Consider the following 22,913-nt stretch of genomic DNA (forward strand, 5'->3'; position numbering starts at 1 on the left):
ATTTATTTAGCTATTTTGTATAACAAAAATAGGTGTAGTTTTGTTATACAAAAATAGAATTTGTTTTCTCTTAATAATTACTTTATGGTTTATTACTTTAAAGAAGTTGTTAAGCATTACATAAAGCAGATGGAAATCCAAATCACCATTTGAGTTAACAATGCATGCCATATTTTACTTGTTAGTATTTGAATAAACGTAGTTAACAATTGACATGCCATGCTAATGAATTTGTCTAGTTGGGTTACTTCTAATGCAACATCTAGGGTTGGCTCCTACAGATGTCACTCAACATTGCATGGGGTAACAGCAAAAATTTTGTGGTTGTGATTTTTGGTGTGTGGATTTTTGGGTTGTTACAACGAGCGCCTCCGTAAGTGTGCTATTTGGGGCGGTTCTGCCACACATGGTGGGAACGATGCTCTCTAGATGTGTCGGGCCATCCGGGCTGGGACTCTGGTCGTCCCGCCGACGACCGTGCCAGGGGTGCGTTTCACCACTCCCCGTGATGGTCCGCACGGGGTCTGCGTTGCCTGCCCTCACTGCCGCTTGATGGACGTCATCATCTTGCCCGGACCGACGCCGGTGCTTATGACGTTGCAAGCGTCTTGGTTCAGCTCGAGCCGCTCACGCACAGGCGGTCGGTATGGAGCGGGCGACAGGTCATGCCGGGTAGCAGATGCGGCCTCCTATGCTGTGCTCGGTGGCTATAGCGGTGAGCGGGTGGAGCGATTCATCTGGTGCGTCCCCACTCCCCTGGTGGGGAGAGAGGCCACGAGTCGGTGTCGCGATGCGAAGCTCTCCGCCTGTTGAACGGTGGCGGTTTCCACTAGTGCCCGAAGGTTCCGATGGATCGCCTATTCCTGGAGGTCGTTCGGCTCGGGAAGGCCACGCAGAAGCATTGTCGCGGTGGTGATGTTCTAGCCAGCCCGAGCGAACTATGGGGGATCGTTTCCCCGTCCATGATGTTGCGCTAGACCTAGCGGGCGCGACCCCGGGTGCCGCTCGCCAAGTTACGCGCACGGGGCGTAGCGTGGTGTGCCGAGCGCGCCGGCGCAGGTGGTGGCTAGTTCTGTCACCATTGTCGTAGCTCCTCGCCATGCTTTTATGCAAGCGCGAGGGTCTGGAGTGGTGTGAGTCTGCAGGGACTCCGCTACCGCCGACAGCTGTCCTGTAGCGTCCGCCATAGCGCACTCCCGGGACAGACGGTGGCTAGGTATCACGTCACCGATGCTGGAGCCGTTGCTCTCAACCTCGTCATCTACGAGTTCGTAGAAACATGTGTGAACGTAGCTCGCCATCCCCACGAATTCGGATGTGAGAGGAGGCGGCGTCAGCATCTTTTGGAGCCCATGGGTGTACGCGTCTATGAGGGATGTGAGGCCGTAGGGGGACCAGTCAAATGGCGGTTGCGGTAGGGACAGTAGGGTCCCTCTAGAGAATCTGCAGAATATAGTAAATAGCGATTAAATAACAACATGTACATTACTCATAGCGGGGTTTGAGCAGAGCGTTTGCTCAGAATGAAGCGCAGGCACCTCGTCGTTGAAGTCGTCGGGTGTCCTAGAGCCGATGGAGGGCGCCCGTCCGACGGGTGCCGGAACAAGTGTCTCTTCGCGGAGGTGTAGTACGCCGAGCTGGTCGGCGATGAAGTCCAGGCTTCCGAAGAGGAAGACCTAGGACGGCTCGAAGATGGGAGGCCCCCACATCCCAACAGGTGGGAGTGTGGGGAACCCTAGTGAGCCAAAGCGAGTCATATCGCTAGAGCCCGCCATGGTGAAGGTGGCAAAAAAGTGGGCCATCCGATGACCAAAAGTGTGAACATACAGCGTCTTCCCCACGGACGGCACCAACTGTCGATGCAGAAAGTGACCAACACGTAAATATTTGTAGTTTTGCTGTACGTTGTGATCGGATGTGGTCTAGCACTCAATGACATAGAGTTTATACTAGTTCAGGCAACGTGCCCTACGTCTAGTTTGAGTCGGTCGGTGACTTTATTCCTGAGCCTAGGTGCTCGAAGTTTGTTGTAGGGTTACAAACAGAAGGGAGAAAGATAGGGGTGCAAGAGGTCCGGTCGGACTCTGATCTGAAGGGCTGAGAGTGATGGGAGCTCTGCTATGTGCTAAGTGTTCAGGCGTGTGCTCGAGGTTTGAACCTAGTGGTTCTGTTGTGGTGTGTGAGTGAACTCACCCTCCCCTTTGGGAGAGAGCGCACCCCCTTTTATAGATGAAGGGGGTGGCCTTACAAGAGAGAGAGAGAGTGTATGCTAAGTTTTGTTGCCCACGCCGTCGGGGATAAGATGTTTGTAGGCACCCATAACACTATTAATGGCAGATGCATGTGGGAGGTTGTGTCATCTTCTTCTGGTATGACAGACGTCGATGCCTGCCATACTGTTGATGCCTAGAGACATGCAAGGGGTTTTACCATGTTCATCTGGTATGGGAGTTTGCGGGCGCCCACAACACTGTAGGGCAAATGTCGATACCCACAACACTTATTGGGTTCTGACATGCCTGGAAGGTTACAGGGCACTCTTCTGACATGTCCTGTCGGTACTGTCCTATAGGTGTACAGGGTACGGTCCTTGGTATTGCGGTTGACTTGAGTGCCCTGCCCTACTTGCTCCGTCCTTTTCCTGGTCCTCACCGAGCGGGGTGTCTCCGGTCGGTTGGTCCCAGTTGGCTTCGACTGCACTAGTCGGTGAAGAGCTACAAGCAGGGGTTTGGTGCGTCCCTAGTCGGAGACGCGGGTCAGAGTTCGGAAGCGGTGTTCGGTCAGGCCTTCCGGTCGGAGAGGTGGGCCAGAGTTGGAAGCGAGCATTGTTCCTCCTTGGCTAGGTGTTCCGGTCGGAGAGGTGGACCAGAGTCAAAAGCAAGCGTTGTTCCTCCTTAGCGAGGCCTTTCGGTCGGATTGGATCGCCCTTCTGGCCTTTCGTTTAGGTGTTTGGGCCAGCCCAGGAGTTTGCGCGTCGTTCGCAACGTCGTCTGCTAGGCCAAGCTTTTGCTGGGAAGCTAGTCCATGAGGGACCCCAGGTTTATGAACCCGACAAGTAGCTTGCATGAACGCGTTGTCCCCAACTCTACAACAGGCAGGCCCTTATACTGCACACGACCCTTTTAGTTAAGGCTTGGGAGTCACAGCCTTGGTAGGCCTCGCTGGTGAGGTGGGCGATGACATGCCATGATGACGAGGACGATGTCCTACTCGCTCATAGGATCGAAAACCAGGCTCTGGTAGTAACATTACGTGCAATGCTGCTGCCGTATGCCATCTCACCGCGCGATGGCGGCACGGGGTGACCGGACGGGCCAGAGCGACAACCTCCAGAATGGCTGGTCGTTAACGTTAATTATAAACCGTCAATATGCCTTACATTTATCTTTAAAATCAATCACCAACATAGGTCTAGTGGTTTAAACTAAGTATTTCCACAAGTTTTAGTAATTATGTGAATGCAGGAGGGTTTATCTAGAAAACAGGCCAAGTGGGCCTTGCTATCATAGGAAATCATATCCATCTATAACGAAATTGACTCCACTAGGCTCTAATACACCGTACATGAGATAAAGAAGGAAATTCATGTGGATGGGGCACTTGGTGGGGGGTCGACCGACCCCACCTAGCCCACTTGTCAGCTCCAGTCGATTTCCACCGCCTCTAAGGTTGAATCTCCACCTTTTATTAAAGTCGGTTCGGATGAAGAGTCGAGATTAAGCTGTGCCACGGATTCATGGGCCCACAGGGAGCCTAGCACCCCCTATAAAAGGACCCCAGACCCTCCTCCAGAAGGCATCGCAATTAAAGAGAAGAATAGTCCACTAAAGTAGGATTAGTTCTTTGTACATAGAAAATAGTGAGTTAGAGAGTGAGGGAAGAGTTTGGAGGAAGTACCAGGTTTGTCGGTGCTATCTTTAGGGCTTTACCTTGGCGGATTCAGGTTCTCTGAGCTTGCATTCGAGATAACTCTAGTAGCTGATTTCTGATTTAAAGTAGTTTTGTGCTTTAGTGTTTATCAGGATCATGACTCGTTTGAGTGCTTTAAACCTAGGATACGAGGTTAAAGTGTTAATCGTTGGTGTAAGTGTGGTGCTTAGACTTTCTATTATTCGGGGATGCACCTTTCATTCCAGATGTGGTAGATCGTCGGAAGTGACAGCCTCGTTGATCCTCTGTATTTCACATCTTGTCTGTAGGTCCAGCAACACCTTAGTTACAATCAAAGAATTATAATTCTTCTTTATTAATGTCCCCAGTTGAACACTAGAATACAAACGCTAACTTAAGTTAGAAGTTAAAAGCCTTAGAAGTCCTCTCTATACTCCTATTTATCTTAACCTTGTTGCTATCTCTGGTTAAGTTAGTTCTAGTTAATCTCACACGTTTCTTAATGGATACGATACTTGCAATACTCCGGGTGAAAAGCTACAACGGTATCCGTGCGCTTGCGGATTTATCTGTGAACGTAAGAAATACCAACAGCAGCGTGTCGCCGCCGCTGGTGGCAACGGCCTCCTTCTCCGAGCTCGGCATGTTCTACCATGGTCCCCACCGCAGCCGCCGAAGTGGTCCCCGTCGCCGCCCTCGTCGTGGTCCCCATCGTGGCCCCTGTCGCCGCTACCGTGTTGTCCACCCTTGGGCCCGACACCATGGTCATGATCGACGGCCTTGTTCGGGCGTCCGACAGTCCCACACGCGCCACCGACCTGCCGGCGCTGAGCCTTGAGAAGCCTCGCCAACTTAGCGTCACACCACAAAGAAGGCGTGAAACCTCGAAAAAAACCCAGGCATAGCAAACCCCAAAGGTTAATTACTTCACGCGTGAACGACGAGGCAAGCGCCACGCGGAGGAGGCGTGGGGCAAGCCGACTGTCGGGGAATATGGTCTTGATGCGACATAGGGCCACTGAGATCATCGCCGCCGATCGCTCTCTGCCGATTGCTCTCCGAGGTCACGCAAGCACGGGCAGGGAGCGTCACAGATAGGGCGCCGTTGCGAAAAATTGCGGAAATGGTAATAGGCTCTCTTTATTAGGAATCTCTTCCACCAAAAGCGTGGAAACCCCATTAACCCGTTACCGATAGGACCGTCTGATCTTTTTTAGAGAGTACACCCTCCGTCCCAAAATAGAAGTCGCTATGGGATGCAGGTCAAACTTTCTTAACTTTGATTAGGTTTATAGAAAATGTGTACAACATTTATATCTCCAAATAAGTTTATTATGAAAGTGTATTAAACAATCTATCTAATGATACTAACTATGTATCATAAATATTAATATTATTTAATATATAATTAGTCAAAGTTAAATAAAGTTAACTTATCGAGAAGTGACAATGACATCTATTTTGGGATGGGGGTACAACTTAAGCACATGCATGACCCACACACTCTGCACAAACATCACAAACTGACTCCCGAGCCGATGTAGTGCAGACTGGAGGCCAGTTTTTTCTGGGCCGCGGCTTGTGCCTGGGTTTTTGTGGGCTTCGCGGACACCGGTGATGGTGAGCCCGTAAATTCGTAATCAGGCCGTGGGCACTGACCACTTCCACACTCAACCATGTTTGGAGATATTCTCAAAAGAAAGCCATGTTTGGAGATGGAGCTCAGCACATAATTCAGATCACTGACGCAATCTGATCGCTCTTCAGAAAGCAATGCATCCAAATAACGCCACAGCTCCTACCGGGAAGAGCTACGGATGCACCAGCCCTTCATGCCAAGAACAAAGGCACACGAAAGATGAATAATTCAGACTGTTAAGCAGCGCACCATGGCTCTTGCAATCTCAAGTTCAGAACTTCATATTAGAATCAAGCACCAGATGGCACAAGCCAGATATACTTATAGGATATAGCAATAGCTTGCAAGAACGCGTTGTCCCCAACTGTACAACAGGCAGGCCCTTATACTACACGCGACCCTTTCAGGCTTGGGAGTCTCACAACCTTGGTAGGCCTCGCTGGGGAGGTGGATGACGACGTGCCATGATGACGAGAACGATGTCCTACTCGCTCATGGGATCGGAGAAACCAGGCTCTGGTAACAATATTCCTTGCGATGCTGCTGCTGCCGTCTCACCGTGCGGCGGCGGCCCGGGGCGATCGGACGGGCCAGAGCGGCAGCCTCCAGAACGGCCGCTTTCGCGGCGGCTTCGGCAGCGCGCTGCCACCGCCGGCGGCAACTGCCTCCTTCTCCGAGCTCAGCATGTTCCACATCACCTGCACGTCCTGGTACCCGCAGGTCTGCACGTCCTGGTGAAGGCTCAGGATGCCACACTCTGCATTGGTCCAGTTCAGAAACATGAGGGGAAATGATTAATTACTGCTTAGTGCTCACTGCACTTTTTTACTACTAAATCAAAATTTCAGTTAAAGCAGGAGATTCCGGTGAGTGAAGATAAAAGATCAAATAATGAACCACAAGAATCGCAAAGGGGATTGGGTGGTCCAAGGCCTAATTGTCTGCATACACTGCAAACGGGCGGTTGGAGGCAAGAAAGATAGCGTGTCATGAATCTTGGTGCGCAAGGACCATTACCCATTGCTAAATAATTTGTTTGTTTCTTGTGATCTTTTCCTTTTCTCCTTTGTCGTTTCAAGAAAGGAGGTAAAGCTCAAACTGTGTGTTCTACTGCAGTGAAACAATGCTCCTAGCAATATGCCTAGATCTGCCGACATTGCAAACAGTTTTGTGTTCCTCGTCAAAAAGAATCGTCACAGCAATTCGACGAAAAGAGCTCCAACTTTTGATGGCATTGTGCAAATCCTAAATGTAGCTAGTGGCTTGCGTTCGCGCAAGAGATTCATGCCATGAACTACTCCTCGATTGCTGACCCTGTTCTAAGCTTTTGCTCTCGAACGAACATGATTACGCTGCCGTGCAGAGCAGAGGTGCTGAGGAGAAGCTAGAATTAGAGAGCACGGTCAGCTTACTTACCGCCCTTGCGGACGCGGGCGCGCGCGGCGGCGACGGCGAGCCAGGCGCTGCGCACGGGCGCGACCACCCTCGCGCTCCACCACGCCATGACGCGCGTCCCGATCAGCTGCTGTTGCTGGCGCCGCCTGCCCGCCGGCTGCCGCGCGTCACCGGAGCCGCCGGCGCACGGCTCGGCTGGCCGCCGGGGCCGACCGCCCAGCCTCGCCGTGGTTGAGGCCCGCCGCCGCAGGCTCGAGAGGAGCCTGCCGCTGCCTTTGCTGCCTATCTCCGACTGCAGCCGATCTCGGAGAGAGAGAGAGAGAGAGAGTACTCCCTTGCCCCGCCTGCCAGTAGAGCGTTTTATATGGCCTGGAATTTACAAGTTTGCTCTAACCATTTGTGGCACATTGTTGAGTGTATAACTTGACCTACACTTTTTTGTAGCAGAGTGTGTTTCACATGACTCTTTCCAAAGCAATCTGCAAGTTTTCTTGACTCCCTGTATTTTTATGTTCACACTGTATTTTTGTTATTGGGTGGTAAAAAGTTTCGTATTTCATTCTGGCAAGGATCCTCTACGTGGCTGACAGGCGTTACGACTACGGCTAGTTTCCACGTGACCTGTAGCTGCCAAACCAAGATATAGCACAAATCGAAGCCCACTCTTTTTTGGCGTAAAATGTCGCAAAAGTGCTCTAAGCGTGTAAACGAAACGTCAAAACCATGTGTCCATGCAAGGACTATAGGACAGTGGATTCAGTTTCACATCCAGTTCAAAAAAGAAAGGCCCGTCTACAACACTCAACCGATAAGAAACCGCGGCAACAGCGACGTTTTTGTCCTGCCATTTCGTAGCTCCAGTTGTGATTTGGCAACTGGAAAGGCGTGACATGTTTCTTGGTTGTTGGGAGGTCCTCCGGGGGCTTCGGATAGATGGATGGATGGGCTCAGGCTGAGGCAGTCAGGCTGTACCGCGCGTGGCGGCAAGCGACGAGCTTCACGTGCTCCACCCGAATCGTCCCGGGACCCTGATCTGTCCGGTTCTTAGCCCATGACCGAAAGTACCGTTGATCGATTTGTTTTGAGAGAAAAATATTATTCGTTGACTGAGCTTATGACCGAAAGTACTGTTGGCTCATTTGTTATGAAAGAAAAATATTGTTCGTTGACTGAAAAAATACGGCTTCGAGACCGAGCGTCATGATGCCCTTCATTCGAAGCCGCCTTTGGCAAGTGGGGGCTTTCTTTTATTCGTCTTCCGATGCCCACGGTGTGAAACGTCGCTGTAATGACCGACAGGTGGACCCACAATGCAGGTACTTCATGTGATGGTGGCGTGGCCGTCAACAACGGTTGGTATGGACCTGGGAAGCTTACTTCACAGCGACGGCTGCTGGCTATATAAGCCGCTGGACCTTAGGAGGAAAGGGGAGAAACTGTAACCATTTAGCTGCTACATTCGTAGAAGTAGTAATCATTCTTTAGCGGTTATCCGCTCTTGTAAGCAAATACAGTTTTCCAGTTTGCAATAAAGCTCATCAGTTGGTCCCAATCTTCCTTCCACTCATCCAGGTCATTACAATTGGTATTCAGAGCCTGTCGATTTGAGGGAATTTTTTTCCTCAATCGATCCATTCCGTTCTGGCGCCGAAGCGGAAACCCACCAAAATCCAGATTGAGATGGCAGCTTCGATTGAGGACCTCAAGTCAACCATGGATTCCATGGCGCAGCAGCTCGTCGGGGTCCAGGATATGGCCAAGCAGTTCGCGGGATTCCAGCAGCTCATGGCGACTACGCTCGACAAGCTCAACGACTTGGAGGCATGGCGGACGATTGCGGAGACGAACATGGGGTCGATGATTCAGCAGTCCAAGGATACCTCAACCCAGGTGCAGCAGTTGGAGGCGCGTCCCCCTCAACCGCCTCCGCCTCCGCCTCAACCACCGATCGTGTCGGCGTAGCTTCTTCAACCTCCGCCGATTCAGATGTCGCGCCCACCTCCACTCCAGTAGTTGCCGATGTCTTAGGTGCCCAACCCGCTCACGACTCTGTCGATGCATCACGCAGCAGGGTGGTTCGATCTGAACGTGGCACCGACAGCGGCTTCGACATCGCAATCGCCCAATGGGCACGGCCAGCGACACGAGCACCGGGTTGTTGGCGGCGGGGCCCCGAGCGCCTTGCTGCCGCACCCGGTCACGGGTATGCCTACCGACCTCATCCCTCACGCTTTTCCATCGCCTAAATTCGAGCATCTGCAGTCGATTCGATCCCCTCCGGTGCCCAAATTCGATTTCCCCAAATTCGATGGGGACAACCCACGATTGTGGCGTGATCATTATGTTCTCTTTTTCGAGGTCTATGGAGTTCACCCGGCGATGAGGACGAGATTTGCAGCTCTCAATTTCACGGGTTCGGCTGCGACATGGCTACAGACGATGGAACGGCATGGTCGGATCACGGATTGGGATCATCTCTGTGAACTGGTCTTCGCCAAGTACGACAAGGATCAATATCAGCGTCAGTTACATGCATTGGAAACTCTGAGGCAAACCGGATCGGTTGCAGAGTATTAGGCTAAGTTTGAGAAGCTAGCACATGGTATTCTGTTATACAACCCATCTTATGATTGCGTGTATTTCATCACGAGATTTCTCTCAGGCCTCAAGGAGGAGATCAGAGCACCGATTGCATTGCACAGACCACGTGATGTGGATATGGCGAGTGCCTTGGCACTATTGCAAGAGGAGGAGCTGAGTGCTGCAAGGAACAAACCCTTTTGGTGGCCCTTCCCAAAAGGAGCTGATAAGATGCTTGACAAAGTGGGAATGGGTGGTATGGAAAGGTCAGCAGTCAAAGTTCAGAAAATGGATATTGATGATAAGCTGGCTTCGCTCAAGCAATATCGCCGCAAGAACGGTCTCTGTTTCAAATGTGGAGGTAAATGGGGTCCTACTCATTCTTGTCCTGAGCATGTTCCATTACATGTGTTGGAAGAGTTGTGGGATGCCTTGGATTTGGCTGCATCTGACAAATCGGTAGATGTCCAGTCTGAAGACTTAACAGCTGAAGAATCTGTATGTGCATTACAGTGGCCGAACTTTGAGAGGGCTGTTAAGAGACATAATCTGAAATTGCTTGCTCGAATTGGAAAACATCAAGTCCTGGTATTAGTTGATTCGGGAAGTGTGGGAACTTTTGTCAGTAACAAGTTGGTCAGCGCATTGGGCTTATCCACTGAACTCTGTCAACCAGCCACCTTCAAAGCTGCTGATGGGGGCCAAATGCAGTTTTCTGAAAGAGTGCCAGCCTTGCAATGGTGTGTTCAGGGCCACAAGTTCAAATCTGATGCTAGAGTATTGAACCTGCAGTTGTGGCAGAACCTCCTAAATTATAGGACCCACATGCACCTGTCACTGTCCAACGACCTCTGACGACTATGCATATGTTCCTGGTAACTTAAGAAGGTTGTCGGGTGTCCTCGGGGAACCCCGAATCATCCACGATTTCCGAGCAGGACCCCATTACAGAGTCATTGCAGTATTACAACATTTATTCAAATATCTACATCAGAGTAAATTAGCGGAAGTCTTACGATAACTTAGTTTACAAACTAGTTGTTTCAAACCTTACAAACTAAGTTCGATAATTAATACAAACCACAATAGTAGTGGAGTGGCATTATAACATAATACAAACACATAATATAAGTATCCTGCCCAAGGATCACACATTCACTTATCGTCATCGACCTGAACAACAGTCATGCAGCACGGTCCACAACAGACCTGCTCATGAGGCTCACCTGCAACAAGGGTCAACGAACCCTGAGTACAAAAGTACTTAACAAGACTTAACCGAAATAAAACTGAGAAGACTCAGGAATGCAGGCTCAGGGATTCAAGGTATGGCTTTAGCAATAGTCAAAGTTCTTTTGCGTAAAAGCTCTTTAACAAAATTCTTTACTTCAACGTATAAAACTTTATAAGAACCACATATGAATCTGACATGATCCGTAATGAGATCATGAACTTCATATCAAACTCTTTCTCAAACCTTACTCGAGTTCCAGTTATTAACTACGATGATGAACAGAGAGTTGAGTCTCCATAACCGAGGAGCAACGACGATTCGAACCGATTAAAAACCCAGCTGGGGATTCCAGACCACACGACATATGCAGGTCTCCGACTTATATATATCAACCGACATATTAAGGTCATCACTCAATCCAAATTCAATCAAAACTTAAATCATTAAAGGTTACTATTTACTTTTATGAATTAATTATTTAATTACAAATTATGAAATAAATCAACTTGTTCCAATTGACCTTAAAATTTTTATAAATGTTGATCTCCTGATAACTAAGTGGCAAAACAAGTTTCATAATTTTTGGATAAAGAAATAAGCCTAGAAAAATCATGAAAACTCATTTATTAATTAATTGAGCAATTTTTATCACATTCAAAATGTACTGAAAATCAACATTTCATATTTTTCCTAAATAATATACATCACAGAGAAGTCACACAAAACATTTCATAATTTTTGGAGCTCTAAATAAATCTACACAAAAATAGCAAAAACTCATACTATTCATTCAAATCTGAAAAACAGAAAATTCATTTCGAACTCACGGTCACTGACACGCGACCCCACCTGTCATCTCCTACCTCCCGCGTTGACCGCGGCGGCGACGGCTCTGACCGGCGAAATCTCGCCGACGACGAGGTCACCGGCGACAGCGAAGTCACCAACACGATCACAACAACACGGTGCAACGATTGGAGACACTAGCTAACTCAATTACAACACGATTCAAGCCTGACGCCGGCCATGGCGGACGCGACTGCACGGTGGCGCTATGCCGGCGATAGGAGACCGATAGCAGTTAAACAAAGGGTCCAAGAAGCACTAGTAGCTCACCCCGAACGCGTTGGAGTCAAAGACCGAGCCGAAGGAGCAACAGCAAGGTGGTTCGACGATCTGAGCAAACACGGCAGAGCAAAACGTCGTCGGTGGCGGTGTTCTAGCGACTGCGGTGGACAAAACGATCAAGCAACAAGGTATTAAGCACCACAGCATCGAGATGAAGCTGAAGCAAGGCTTTGCAAGGTCAAAGGCAGACCGTAGCGCGCTGGCCACGGCGACGCACACACCACGATGGCGCTGCCGGCTGTGAAGAAGAAAGAAGACGAGCGGCGTTTCCTGGCGCAATCAGGCAACAACGGCTGGAGGACTGGGTTTGCAAGGAGAATACGAAGCTGGGACAGGCTTGGCTGCGACGGTGAAGCACTACGGCGACGGCGCGGGCTCGCCGGAGTTGAGCGGTGGCGACGGGAAAAGCAGAGGAATAGAATGGAGACGAACGGCGACGGCACCAGGGCTTTAAAGGCCGTCAGGAAGCAAAGAGAAGCCACGCAGGGCCTTCTCCGCGCCAGCGCGAAGCCAAGGGCGGCCACAAGCGCGCCTGGAACCTAGCAGAAGGTCGCCGGCGGTGTAGCTTAAGCGGTGAGTACTGTTCACCAAATTTACAGAATTGCCATTCATCTAAATTTCCAAATTACTCCCAAATTTGTATAACAACACAAAAATCTCCAAAAATAAAAGTTGTTCAAAATTCAAAGTTCTACAACTTTGCTTTTACAACCACCCCCTAATTCGGTCTACATTTTGAAATGAAATTTTGAATTCAAATAGGGGACATTTAAAGAATTTCGCCTTTTCAAATTACTTCAAATTTTTCATAACAACTTTGAAAATTCCAAAAACAAACTTTGTATAACTTGACAAGCTCTACACTTTTGCTTTAAGGCTCAACCCCAAAATGTACTTCGATTTTGAAATGGGTTTTCAGGGTAGGATTTAAATACTGAAAATCAGGGTTTTCTTAAAAATTCAAATTCAAACAAAACTTTGAACTTGATTCAAACAATACAATTCAACACATACCACATAAAGATAAGCTTGTTTTAGTGTATGCATATCAAAGTTTTCACTAAGGCCAAATGCTTTGCAATGCATATGATGACATGGCAGGTTTTAGTATTTAAAACACCCGAGGTGATACAATCCTTCCCCCTAAAAGAAATCTCGCCCCGAGATTCAAAGTCATAGGGTAAGTAATGGAAAAGGAAATGTGTCAGTCCAAAATCATCCAAAACTTGTCCATAAAACAGCTGAGGTCCCTTTACAAACATGATTCTTATCAATAAAGCAGACTAACATTATTCTATATCGACGCAAGAAACTCTGGAAATTTTTTTAACAAGTAATCTTCGGATTCCCAAGTAGCTTCTTCTTCGGAATGTTGATTCCATTGTATCTTGTAGAACTTGATTGTCCTCCTTTGTGTGACATGATCTTTCTGATCCAGAACTCTGATAGGATATTCGGAATAGGTCAAATCCGGTTCAAGTTCCACTCCTTCAACCTCAACATTCTGCTCAGGCACTCGGAGACACTTCTTCAATTGAGAAATATGGAACACATCATGTACAGCTGAGAGATGTTCTAGTAATTTCAAATGATATGCTTCTTTTCCATACCTCTCTAAAATTTGAAATGGCTCAATATATCGAGGTGTCAACTTGCCTTTAACACCAAAACGGGTAACTCCCTTCATTGGTGATACCTTCATATATACAAAACCTCCCTTGTTAAACACCAATGATCTACGTCGTTTATCTGCATAACTCTTTTGTCGGGACTGAGCTATCTTCAAATTACTTTGTATCTGTCTAACCTTGTCTTCTATTTCTTTCACAAGGTCAACTCCAAAGAATATTCTTTCCCCGGGTTCAGACCAACTCAGTGATGTTCTGCATCTACGACCATAAAGTGCTTCAAACGGAGCCATTCTAATGCTCTCTTGATAACTATTATTGTATGAGAACTCAGCCAAAGGTAGACATTCATCCCACTTCTTGGAATAGTTAAGGACACAACACCTTAATATATCTTCAAGTACTTGATTGATCCTTTTAGTCTGACCATCAGTCTGGGGATGATAAGCTGTACTATATAGGAGTTTGGTACCCAACGAAGCATGCAAGTGTTTCCAAAAGCTGGAGACAAACTGTGTACCCCGATCTGACACTATGGTCTTTGGTACCCCATGTAAACTCACAATTCTGTCTAGATACATCTTGGCATATCGGATAGTGGGATATGTACTTTGGACCAGAAGAAAATGTGCTGACTTGGTTAGTCGATCTACAATAACCCATACTGAGTCAAAGCCCTTTGATGTCTTGGGTAGACCAACAATAAAGTCCATACTAATATCCTCCCACTTCCAAGCTAGAATAGGTAATGGCTGTAACTCTCCAGCAGACCTCAAATGTATAGCTTTCACCTTTTGACAAGTATCACACTTGGCTATATACCGGGCAATTTCTATCTTCATTTTGGTCCACCAAAATCTTTGTTTCAAGTCATGGTACATCTTATTACTTCCCAGATGAATAGATAACCTAGTAGCATGTGCTTCTTCAAGAATTGACTGTCGCAACTCTGGAACCTTTGGTACCACTAAGCGATTCTTGAACCATAACACACCTTCATCATCTACTTTGAAGCATTCTGCTTTCCCATTCTTGATTCTTTCTTTGATATGGGCTATACCCTTGTTTTCTTTCTGAGCAGCAATAATCTGGTCTCGAATAGTGGCTTCAACAATTATGTTGGTCAAACTACCTTGTTGAATTACCTCTATATTCAACTTCTCCATCTCTTGACATAAAGTCAAACCCATTGTTCTTACTGTCAGACAATTGCAATGACTCTTTCGACTGAGGGCATCTGCAACCACATTTGCTTTACCAGGGTGATAATGTACCTCCAAGTCATAATCTTTAATCAATTCTAACCATCTTCTTTGTCGCATGTTCAAATTGGATTGAGTAAAGATATACTTTAAACTCTTGTGGTCTATATAAATATGGCACGTATTACCAAGCAGGTAATGCCGCCAAATCTTCAAAGCATGGACAACTGCTGCTAACTCTAGATCATGAGTAGGATAGTGCTCTTCATGTTGCTTAAGTTGTCTGGAAGCATAGGCAATGACTCGGCCTTCTTGCATCAATACACATCCAATACCAATACCCGAAGCATCACAATAAACGTCAAATGACTTCTCGATATCAGGTTGGGCTAATACTGGTGTAGTGGTTAACAGTCTCTTTAAAGTCTAGAAAGCCTCTTCATAATCAGATGACCAGACAAACTTGACCTAGTTCTTCAACAACTCAGTGATGGACTTGGATACTCTAGAGAAATCTAGAATAAAACGATGGTAATACCCCGCCTGTCCCAGAAAACTCTGAACTTGATGAACAGTGGTGGGTGGTTTCTAATCAAGCACATCCTTAACTTTGCTTGGATCCACTGCAACTCCTTCAGCTGATAAGACATGTCCAAGAAACTATACTTCCTTAAGCCAAAAGTCACACTTACTGAACTTGGCATATAGTTGATGTTCTCTCAAACGGGTCAGGACAATTCTAAGATGTTCCGCATGTTCCTTCTTGTTCTTGAAATAAACTAGGATGTCGTCAATGAACACCACTACAAATTTGTCTAGCTCGGGCATGAATACTGAATTTATTAGATACATGAAATGAGCCAGAGCATTTGTCAAACCAAAAGACATTACCAAGTATTCATATAATCCATATCTTATGGTAAATGCCATTTTGGGAATATCTTCAGGCTTAATCTTGATTTGGTGATAGCCTGACCTTAAATCAATCTTGGAGAAAACTTTGGCTCCAGCCAGTTGATCAAAAACCAAGTCTATCCGAGGTAAGGGATACTTATTCTTAATGGTCACTTCATTCAACGGATGATAGTCAACACATAACCTTAGTGTCTCATCTTTCTTTTTCACAAAAATTGCCGGACATCCCCAAGGTGATGAACTAGGTTGAATAAATCCTTTCCCAATCAACTCTTGCAACTGAGTCTTCAACTCGGCTAATTCCTTGGGTGGCATCCTATAAGCTCTCCGAGAGATCGGAGCTGTTCCAGGTTTTAACTCTATGTTAAACTGAACATCCCTATCTGGTGGTAGACCGGGTAAATCCTCAGGAAAAACATCAGGGAATTCACAAACTATCGGGATATCCCTAATCTCCTTGACAAAAGTTACACAAACTCTTTCCACTGTTCTCCTTAAGGTTGGAAGTTGGATAAGAAGTGGATAATTATTATCTGGCAAACTCACCCTTATTGTTCTATTCAAAGCATCTATAACAGCCTTATGCTGATACATCCAATTCATTCCCAAGATCACATCTATATCCTGATCCTTGAGAATAATCATGGTAGTAGGAAAAATATACCCACCCAGGTTTATGGGTACCTGGTATACCATTTCCTTAGTACACAGACGTTCCCCGGGCGACTGTATAAAGAAATTTTCCTTTGTTTCCCCAATTGGAATTTCATGCTTTATGACAAAGGTTCTATTGATGAATGAATGAGATGCACTAGAATCAAAAAGCATAATAGCAGGGTGATTGGCGACATGAAACATACCCATCATCACTGGCTCCCCTTCTGGAATTTCCCCAGCTTGAATATAGAACACACGTCCTGTCTTCCTTTCATCTTTGCCCTTTTAAGCATTCTGATTGTTGTTCTTGTTCTGTACTTGACACTATTGTTGATTGGTAGGGGCCTTCTGAGAATTTGAATTATACTGTTTGGGATACGGACATTCCCTGGAGAAATGATCGGACCTTCCACAATTGTAACATGGATAATTGTGACCCTGGGACATTGGAGCATTGACACCAGGAGCATTGGTCTGTTGTGGATTCTGGTAAGTTGTGGCAGGACGGACATTTGATTGTTGCCCGGCTTGGAACTGCGGCGGATGATAAGGAGGACGATAATGGTTGACTGGGTGATAGATTATCTTTTGCCTCTTTTGATTTCCACCAAAGGATCCAGACTACCCACTCTTTTTCTTCTTGATCTCCTTATGTTGCCAATACTTTTCCTCAGAAGCAATTGCAATATTTACTGCCTCATGATAAGTAACATTGGTACAGGTAGTCATCATTGTTTGTAGCTTGGTATTTAGACCTCGCATAAACCATTTCTTTTTCTTAGCATCTATGTTGACATGTTTAGATGCATACTATGATAGGTGATTGAATCTACCCACATACTGCATAACCGTTTGGTCCCCTTGCTTCAAAGCAAGGAACTCATCCAGCTTCATGGCCATCACTCCTTCTGGAATATAATGAGCTCTAAAGGCAGTACGGAACTCAGCCCAAGTTATTGGAATGCTAGCTGGTTGCATAGCCACTAAATTTGCCTACCAAGCACCTGCTGCACCTCTAAGTTGCTGGGCGGCAAACACAGGTTTCTGCATCTCCGTGCATGGAATAAGATCAAATTTCTGCTCCATAGTCCGAAGCCAATCATCAGCCTCTAGGGGTTCATCGGCCTTGGTGAACACTGGTGGTCTTGTATCTGTGAAATCAACATATGTAGCTTCATGCCGATTATGATTGCGGCCACAGTTTCCCTACACCATATTCTGATTACTCTGAGCTATCTCGCGAAGTAATCGAGCATTTTCAACAGTCACATTGACAAGGGCGGCGATAGCATCAGCTAAATTTGGTGGAACTGGTGGCGGATCAGGAATACCATCTTCATCTTGTGAAGTACCAGGAATATGCGAACCCCGCGTATGACGCATCTGTTCATACAAACCAAACTTAACTCACAAGCCTTTATTAAAAGATAAAAGAGCTTACTACAACACATTACACTTGTTTCACTTATTTAAACACAAGTCCACACCCACACAAGACTACTAAACTTAACTAGATCTCACTATTTACAACTCTACTCTTCTCCTCGACCACATCAAACTTCGTGATCGGTATCCATTCCGGAAACATTTCCGCCTTCATTATCACTTTCATCTACCATTACTAATTCTTCCAGATCTTCTTCTTCTTCCTCTTCAAGTTCATCATTATCAGCAATGATGACACCATGGTCCATTTCATCGGCTTGAGGTTCATGATTTGGATCCAGAAGGTTGCTCAGCCTATGGACTTCTTCATGCAAGGTAGTATTATGTTCTTCTAGGTCTTCTACATAGAATTCTAGCTCATGAGTTCTAGCTCTAGCTACATCTTCTCTATGCCAAGCTTCATTCCTTCCCTCCACCATACGAACTAACATACATTCACAGTTCCTATGAGAGGTGGTAAGACATCCCAATCTATCATGTAACTCGCCCACATGGATGGCATCCACAGCCCTATCTCTAGTAGCCTGAGCTAACTCTACTGTAAGCCTCTGTATCTCTGCCTGGGGATTAGGCCTAGAGCTGCTACTGCTAGCACCGTCATTCCTAGGAGCAAGTTGGTGACGAGGAACTCCTTTAGGTCCAACGGACTTACGGGGTGTTATCTTGGTACGAGCCATACTATAGGAAGCAATATTAATCCAAGTAAGATAATCTGATCCAAGTCTAAAGAACAGCCAGGATGGATTACACAACTCAACCCAGACTCACTACCTAACCCAGACTCAGAGGGAAAGTAAGTAACGAATGGATTAATCATGATGCATGAATCGTTCTTACGAACAAAAACATCAAAGCTTATAAGGTACATAAATAACAGTTGTTATTACATAGGGCATAATAAGAATACTACTCCACCACACAAAGCCTTTTTAATCAATTAAGGAATGGTGAGAATGAAATAAGATAAGCCAGAAGCAATTTGGACCAAATTAACAAGTTATATCTATTTGTACCAAATCATTTTGAAGTTTTTTGTAAAACAATACAACAAAGACTTTGTAACGATCGCTCTGATACCATTCTGTGGCAGAACCTCCTAAATTATAGGACCCACATGCACCTGTCACTATCCAACGACCTCTGACGACTATGCATATGTTCCTGGTAACTTAAGAAGGTTGTCGGGTGTCCTCGGGGAACCCCGAATCATCCACGATTTCTGAGCAGGATCCCATTACAGAGTCATTGCAGTATTACAATATTTATTCAAATATCTACATCAGAGTAAATTAGCGGAAGTCTTATGATAACTTAGTTTACAAACTAGTTGTTTCAAATCTTACAAACTAAGTTCGATAATTAATACAAACCATAATAGTAGTGGAGTGGCATTATAACATAATACAAACACACAATATAAGTATCCTGCCCAAGGATCACACATTCACTTATCGTCATCGACCTGAACAACAGTCATGCAGCACGGTCCACAACAGACCTGCTCATGAGGCTCACATGCAACAAGGGTCAACGAACCCTGAGTACAAAAGTACTCAACAAGACTTAACCGAAATAAAACTGAGAAGACTCAGGAATGCAGGCTCAGGGATTCAAGGTATGGCTTTAGCAATAGTCAAAGTTCTTTTGCGTAAAAGCTCTTTAACAAAATTCTTTACTTCAACGTATAAAACTTTATAAGAACCACATATGAATCTGCCATGATCCGTAATGAGATCATGAACTTCATATCAAACTCTTTCTCAAACCTTACTCGAGTTCTAGTTATTAACTACGATGATGAACAGAGAGTTGAGTCTCCATAACCGAGGAGCAACGACGATTCGAACCGATTAAAAACCCAGCTGGGGATTCCAGACCACACGACATCTGCAGGTCCCTGACTTACATATATCAACCTACTCTCGGATCCTCTAAAACAAGAACGGGTCCGCGCCACCCGAGAATATAGTACTCCACCATTCTAGCCCATGGCCACGTGGGTACATGCTATTCCCGCCATCTCTCCACTCCCAGTGCGCGAGTAGCCATTCTCGTAATAGAATAGCCAAGTTAAGGCTTACCGAAGTATGTGGTTAGTACTACAAAGTCTCACCTCACACAGTTCAACAACGGACGGTTCTTAATCGACACAGGCGGAAGGAACCCGCTCACAAGACCTCCATGTCTTGTGGCTCTCACACACTGAGTCCGCCCAGTCTAGATTTATTACTCCACATGCCCGTATCTCATGATAACATAAGTAACCAAACGTAACCAAAGATTCATTTAAAACTCGCGGGTGATAGGTAATCACCCGACTTTTATCTGTCTAAGCATGGCTAAGCATAACTAGGCATTTACGAAGTAAAACTGGTAACAAGGTAGATATGGAAAAACAAGGTTGGTAATGCACCAATTAGGTTCCACCGGACCCCTATTCACTTAATGCAGTATATAGAAGCAAAAGCAGTAAAAACTTGTAAGACACAAGGTAGGTTTAAATGCATCCGGGGCTTGCCTTGGTTCACGGAAAAGTCAGGTTCCTACGACGTTCCACAATTATCAGATCCGACCTCAACAGACGGATTAACTTCTTCCGCAACTTGATTAACTACCACGTGTTCACCTTCATTCACTACACGTAGTAACAATGCCATGTTTAACATGATGCGAAATATAAAACATGATCCTCGATGATGGATGCAAAAATTAACAACTTGAATACAACTTTCCTTCGCGGGACAGTTACAAGTCGAACTAATTAAACCTTTTTCGTAACACTTAATTCCATTGCCAAGAATCATTATCAACTAATGACCCAAGGTCATCACTCAATCCAAATTCAATCAAAACTTAAATCATTAAAGGTTACTATTTACTTTTATGAATTAATTATTTAATTACAAATTATGAAATAAATCAACTTGTTCCAATTGACCTCAAAATTTTTGTAAATGTTCATCTCCTGATAACTAAGTGGAAAAACATGTTTCATAATTTTTGGATAAAGAAATAAGCCTAGATAAATCATGAAAACTCATTTATTAATTAATTGAGCAATTTTTATCACATTCAAAAAGTACTGAAAATCAGCATTTCATATTTTTCCTAAATAATATACATCACAGAGAAGTCACACAAAAAATTTCATAATTTTTGGAGCTCTAAATAAATCTACACAAAAATAGCAAAAACTCATACTATTCATTCAAATCTGAAAAACAGAAAATTCATTTCGAACTCACGGTCACTGACACGCGACCCCACCTGTCATCTCCTACCTCCCGCGTTGACCGCGGCGGCGACGGCTCTGACCGGCGAAAAATCTCGCCGACGACGAGGTCACCGGCGACAGCGAAGTCACCAACACGATCACAACAACACGGCGCAACGATTGGAGACACTAGCTAACTCAATTACAACACGATTCAAGCCTGACGCCAGCCATGGCGGACGCGACTGCACGGCGGCACTACGCCAATGACAGGAGACCGGTAGCAGTTAAACAAAGGGTCCAGGAAGCACCAGTAGCTCACCCCGAACGCGTTGGAGTCAAAGACCGAGCCGAAGGAGCAACAGCAAGGTGGTTCGACGATCTGAGCAAACACGGCGGAGCAAAACGTCGTCGGTGGCGGTGTTTCGGTGACTGCGGTGGACAAAATGATCAAGCAACAAGGTATTAAGCACCATGGCATCGAGACGAAGCTGAAGCAAGGCTTTGCAAGGTCAGAGGCAGACCGTAGCGCGCTGGCCACGGCGACGCACACACCACGATGGCGCTGCCGGCCGTGAAGAAGAAAGAAGACGAGCGGCGTTTCCTGGTGCTATCAGGCAACAATGGCTGGAGGACTGGGTTCGCAAGGAGAATACGAAGCTGGGACAGGCTTGGCTGCGACGGTGAAGCACTACGGCGATGGCGCGGGCTCGCCGGAGTTGAGCGGTGGCGACGGGAAAAGCAGAGGAATAGAAAGGAGACGAACGGCGACGGCACCAGGGCTTTAAAGGCGGCCAGGAAGCAAAGAGAAGCCACGCAGGGCCTTCTCCGCGCCAGTGTGAAGCCAAGGGCGGCCACAGGCGCGCCTGGTACCTAGCAGAAGGTCGCCGGCGGTGTAGCTTAAGCGGCGAGCACTGTTCACCAAATTTACAGAATTGCCATTCATCTAAATTTCCAAATTACTCCCAAATTTGTATAACAACACAAAAATCTCCAAAAATAAAAGTTGTTCAAAATTCAAAGTTCTACAACTTTGCTTTTACAACCACCCCCTAATTCGGTCTACATTTTGAAATGAAATTTTGAATTCAAATAGGGGACATTTAAAGAATTTCGCCTTTTCAAATTACTTCAAATTTTTCATAACAACTTTGAAAATTCCAAAAACAAACTTTGTATAACTTGACAAGCTCTACACTTTTGCTTTAAGGCTCAACCCCAAAATGTACTTTGATTTTGAAATGGGTTTTCAGGGTAGGATTTAAATACTGAAAATCAGGGTTTTCTTAAAAATTCAAATTCAAACAAAACTTTGAACTTGATTCAAACAATACAATTCAACACATACCACATAAAGATAAGCTTGTTTTAGTGTATGCATATCAAAGTTTTCACTAAGGCCAAATGCTTTGCAATGCATATGATGACATGGCAGGTTTTAGTATTTAAAACACCCGAGGTGTTACAGCAGTGTTATGATATGATCCTTGGTGAGGACTGGTTGGAGGCAGTCAGTCCAATCTGGGTTGATTACAAGACAAAGCACATGAGGGTGACATTGAATGGGAAGAGAGTAGCACTGTGTGGTATTCAGGATAAAGTGGACATGTGTCCAGCCATTGGACCCAAGAAGCTACTTAGTCTGATCCAGTGTGGGGGTGTGACCTGCTGCTTGCAGATGTGCTCTGAACTGTAGGAACCTCTAGTGTCGGACATCTATCAGTCTATTACCTCCATTCAGGCTACTAAAACTACACAGGTGCCACAACAGATTCAGCGGCTATTACAATAATATGCTCACTTATTCAGTACACCATCTCAGCTACCTCCTTCACGAGCAGCTGATCACAAGATCAAGCTCTTACCAGAGGCATAGCCGGTCAAGATTAGGCCATATCATTACTCTCCGATTCAAAAGAATGAGATTGAGACTCAGGTTCAGCAGATGCTGCAAACGGGCGTTGTCAGGCCAAGCAACAGTGAT

General features: G+C 45.9%; 1 protein-coding gene across 1 annotated transcript; it reads right to left on the reverse strand.

Moving 5' to 3' along the window:
* Positions 1 to 5,765: 5,765 nt before the first annotated feature.
* Positions 5,766 to 7,270, reverse strand: LOC136522871 (uncharacterized). The gene is made up of 2 exons (XM_066516667.1): positions 6,947 to 7,270; positions 5,766 to 6,287 (listed from the first exon to the last, which is right to left on the reverse strand). The coding sequence occupies exons 1-2, from the start codon at positions 7,032 to 7,034 to the stop codon at positions 6,085 to 6,087; spliced, it is 291 nt and encodes a 96-aa protein (XP_066372764.1). The 5' UTR covers positions 7,035 to 7,270; the 3' UTR covers positions 5,766 to 6,084.
* Positions 7,271 to 22,913: the final 15,643 nt, after the last annotated feature.

The sequence above is a fragment of the Miscanthus floridulus genome, chromosome 18, assembly GCF_019320115.1.
Source record: "Miscanthus floridulus cultivar M001 chromosome 18, ASM1932011v1, whole genome shotgun sequence".
Taxonomy (NCBI): domain Eukaryota; kingdom Viridiplantae; phylum Streptophyta; class Magnoliopsida; order Poales; family Poaceae; genus Miscanthus; species Miscanthus floridulus.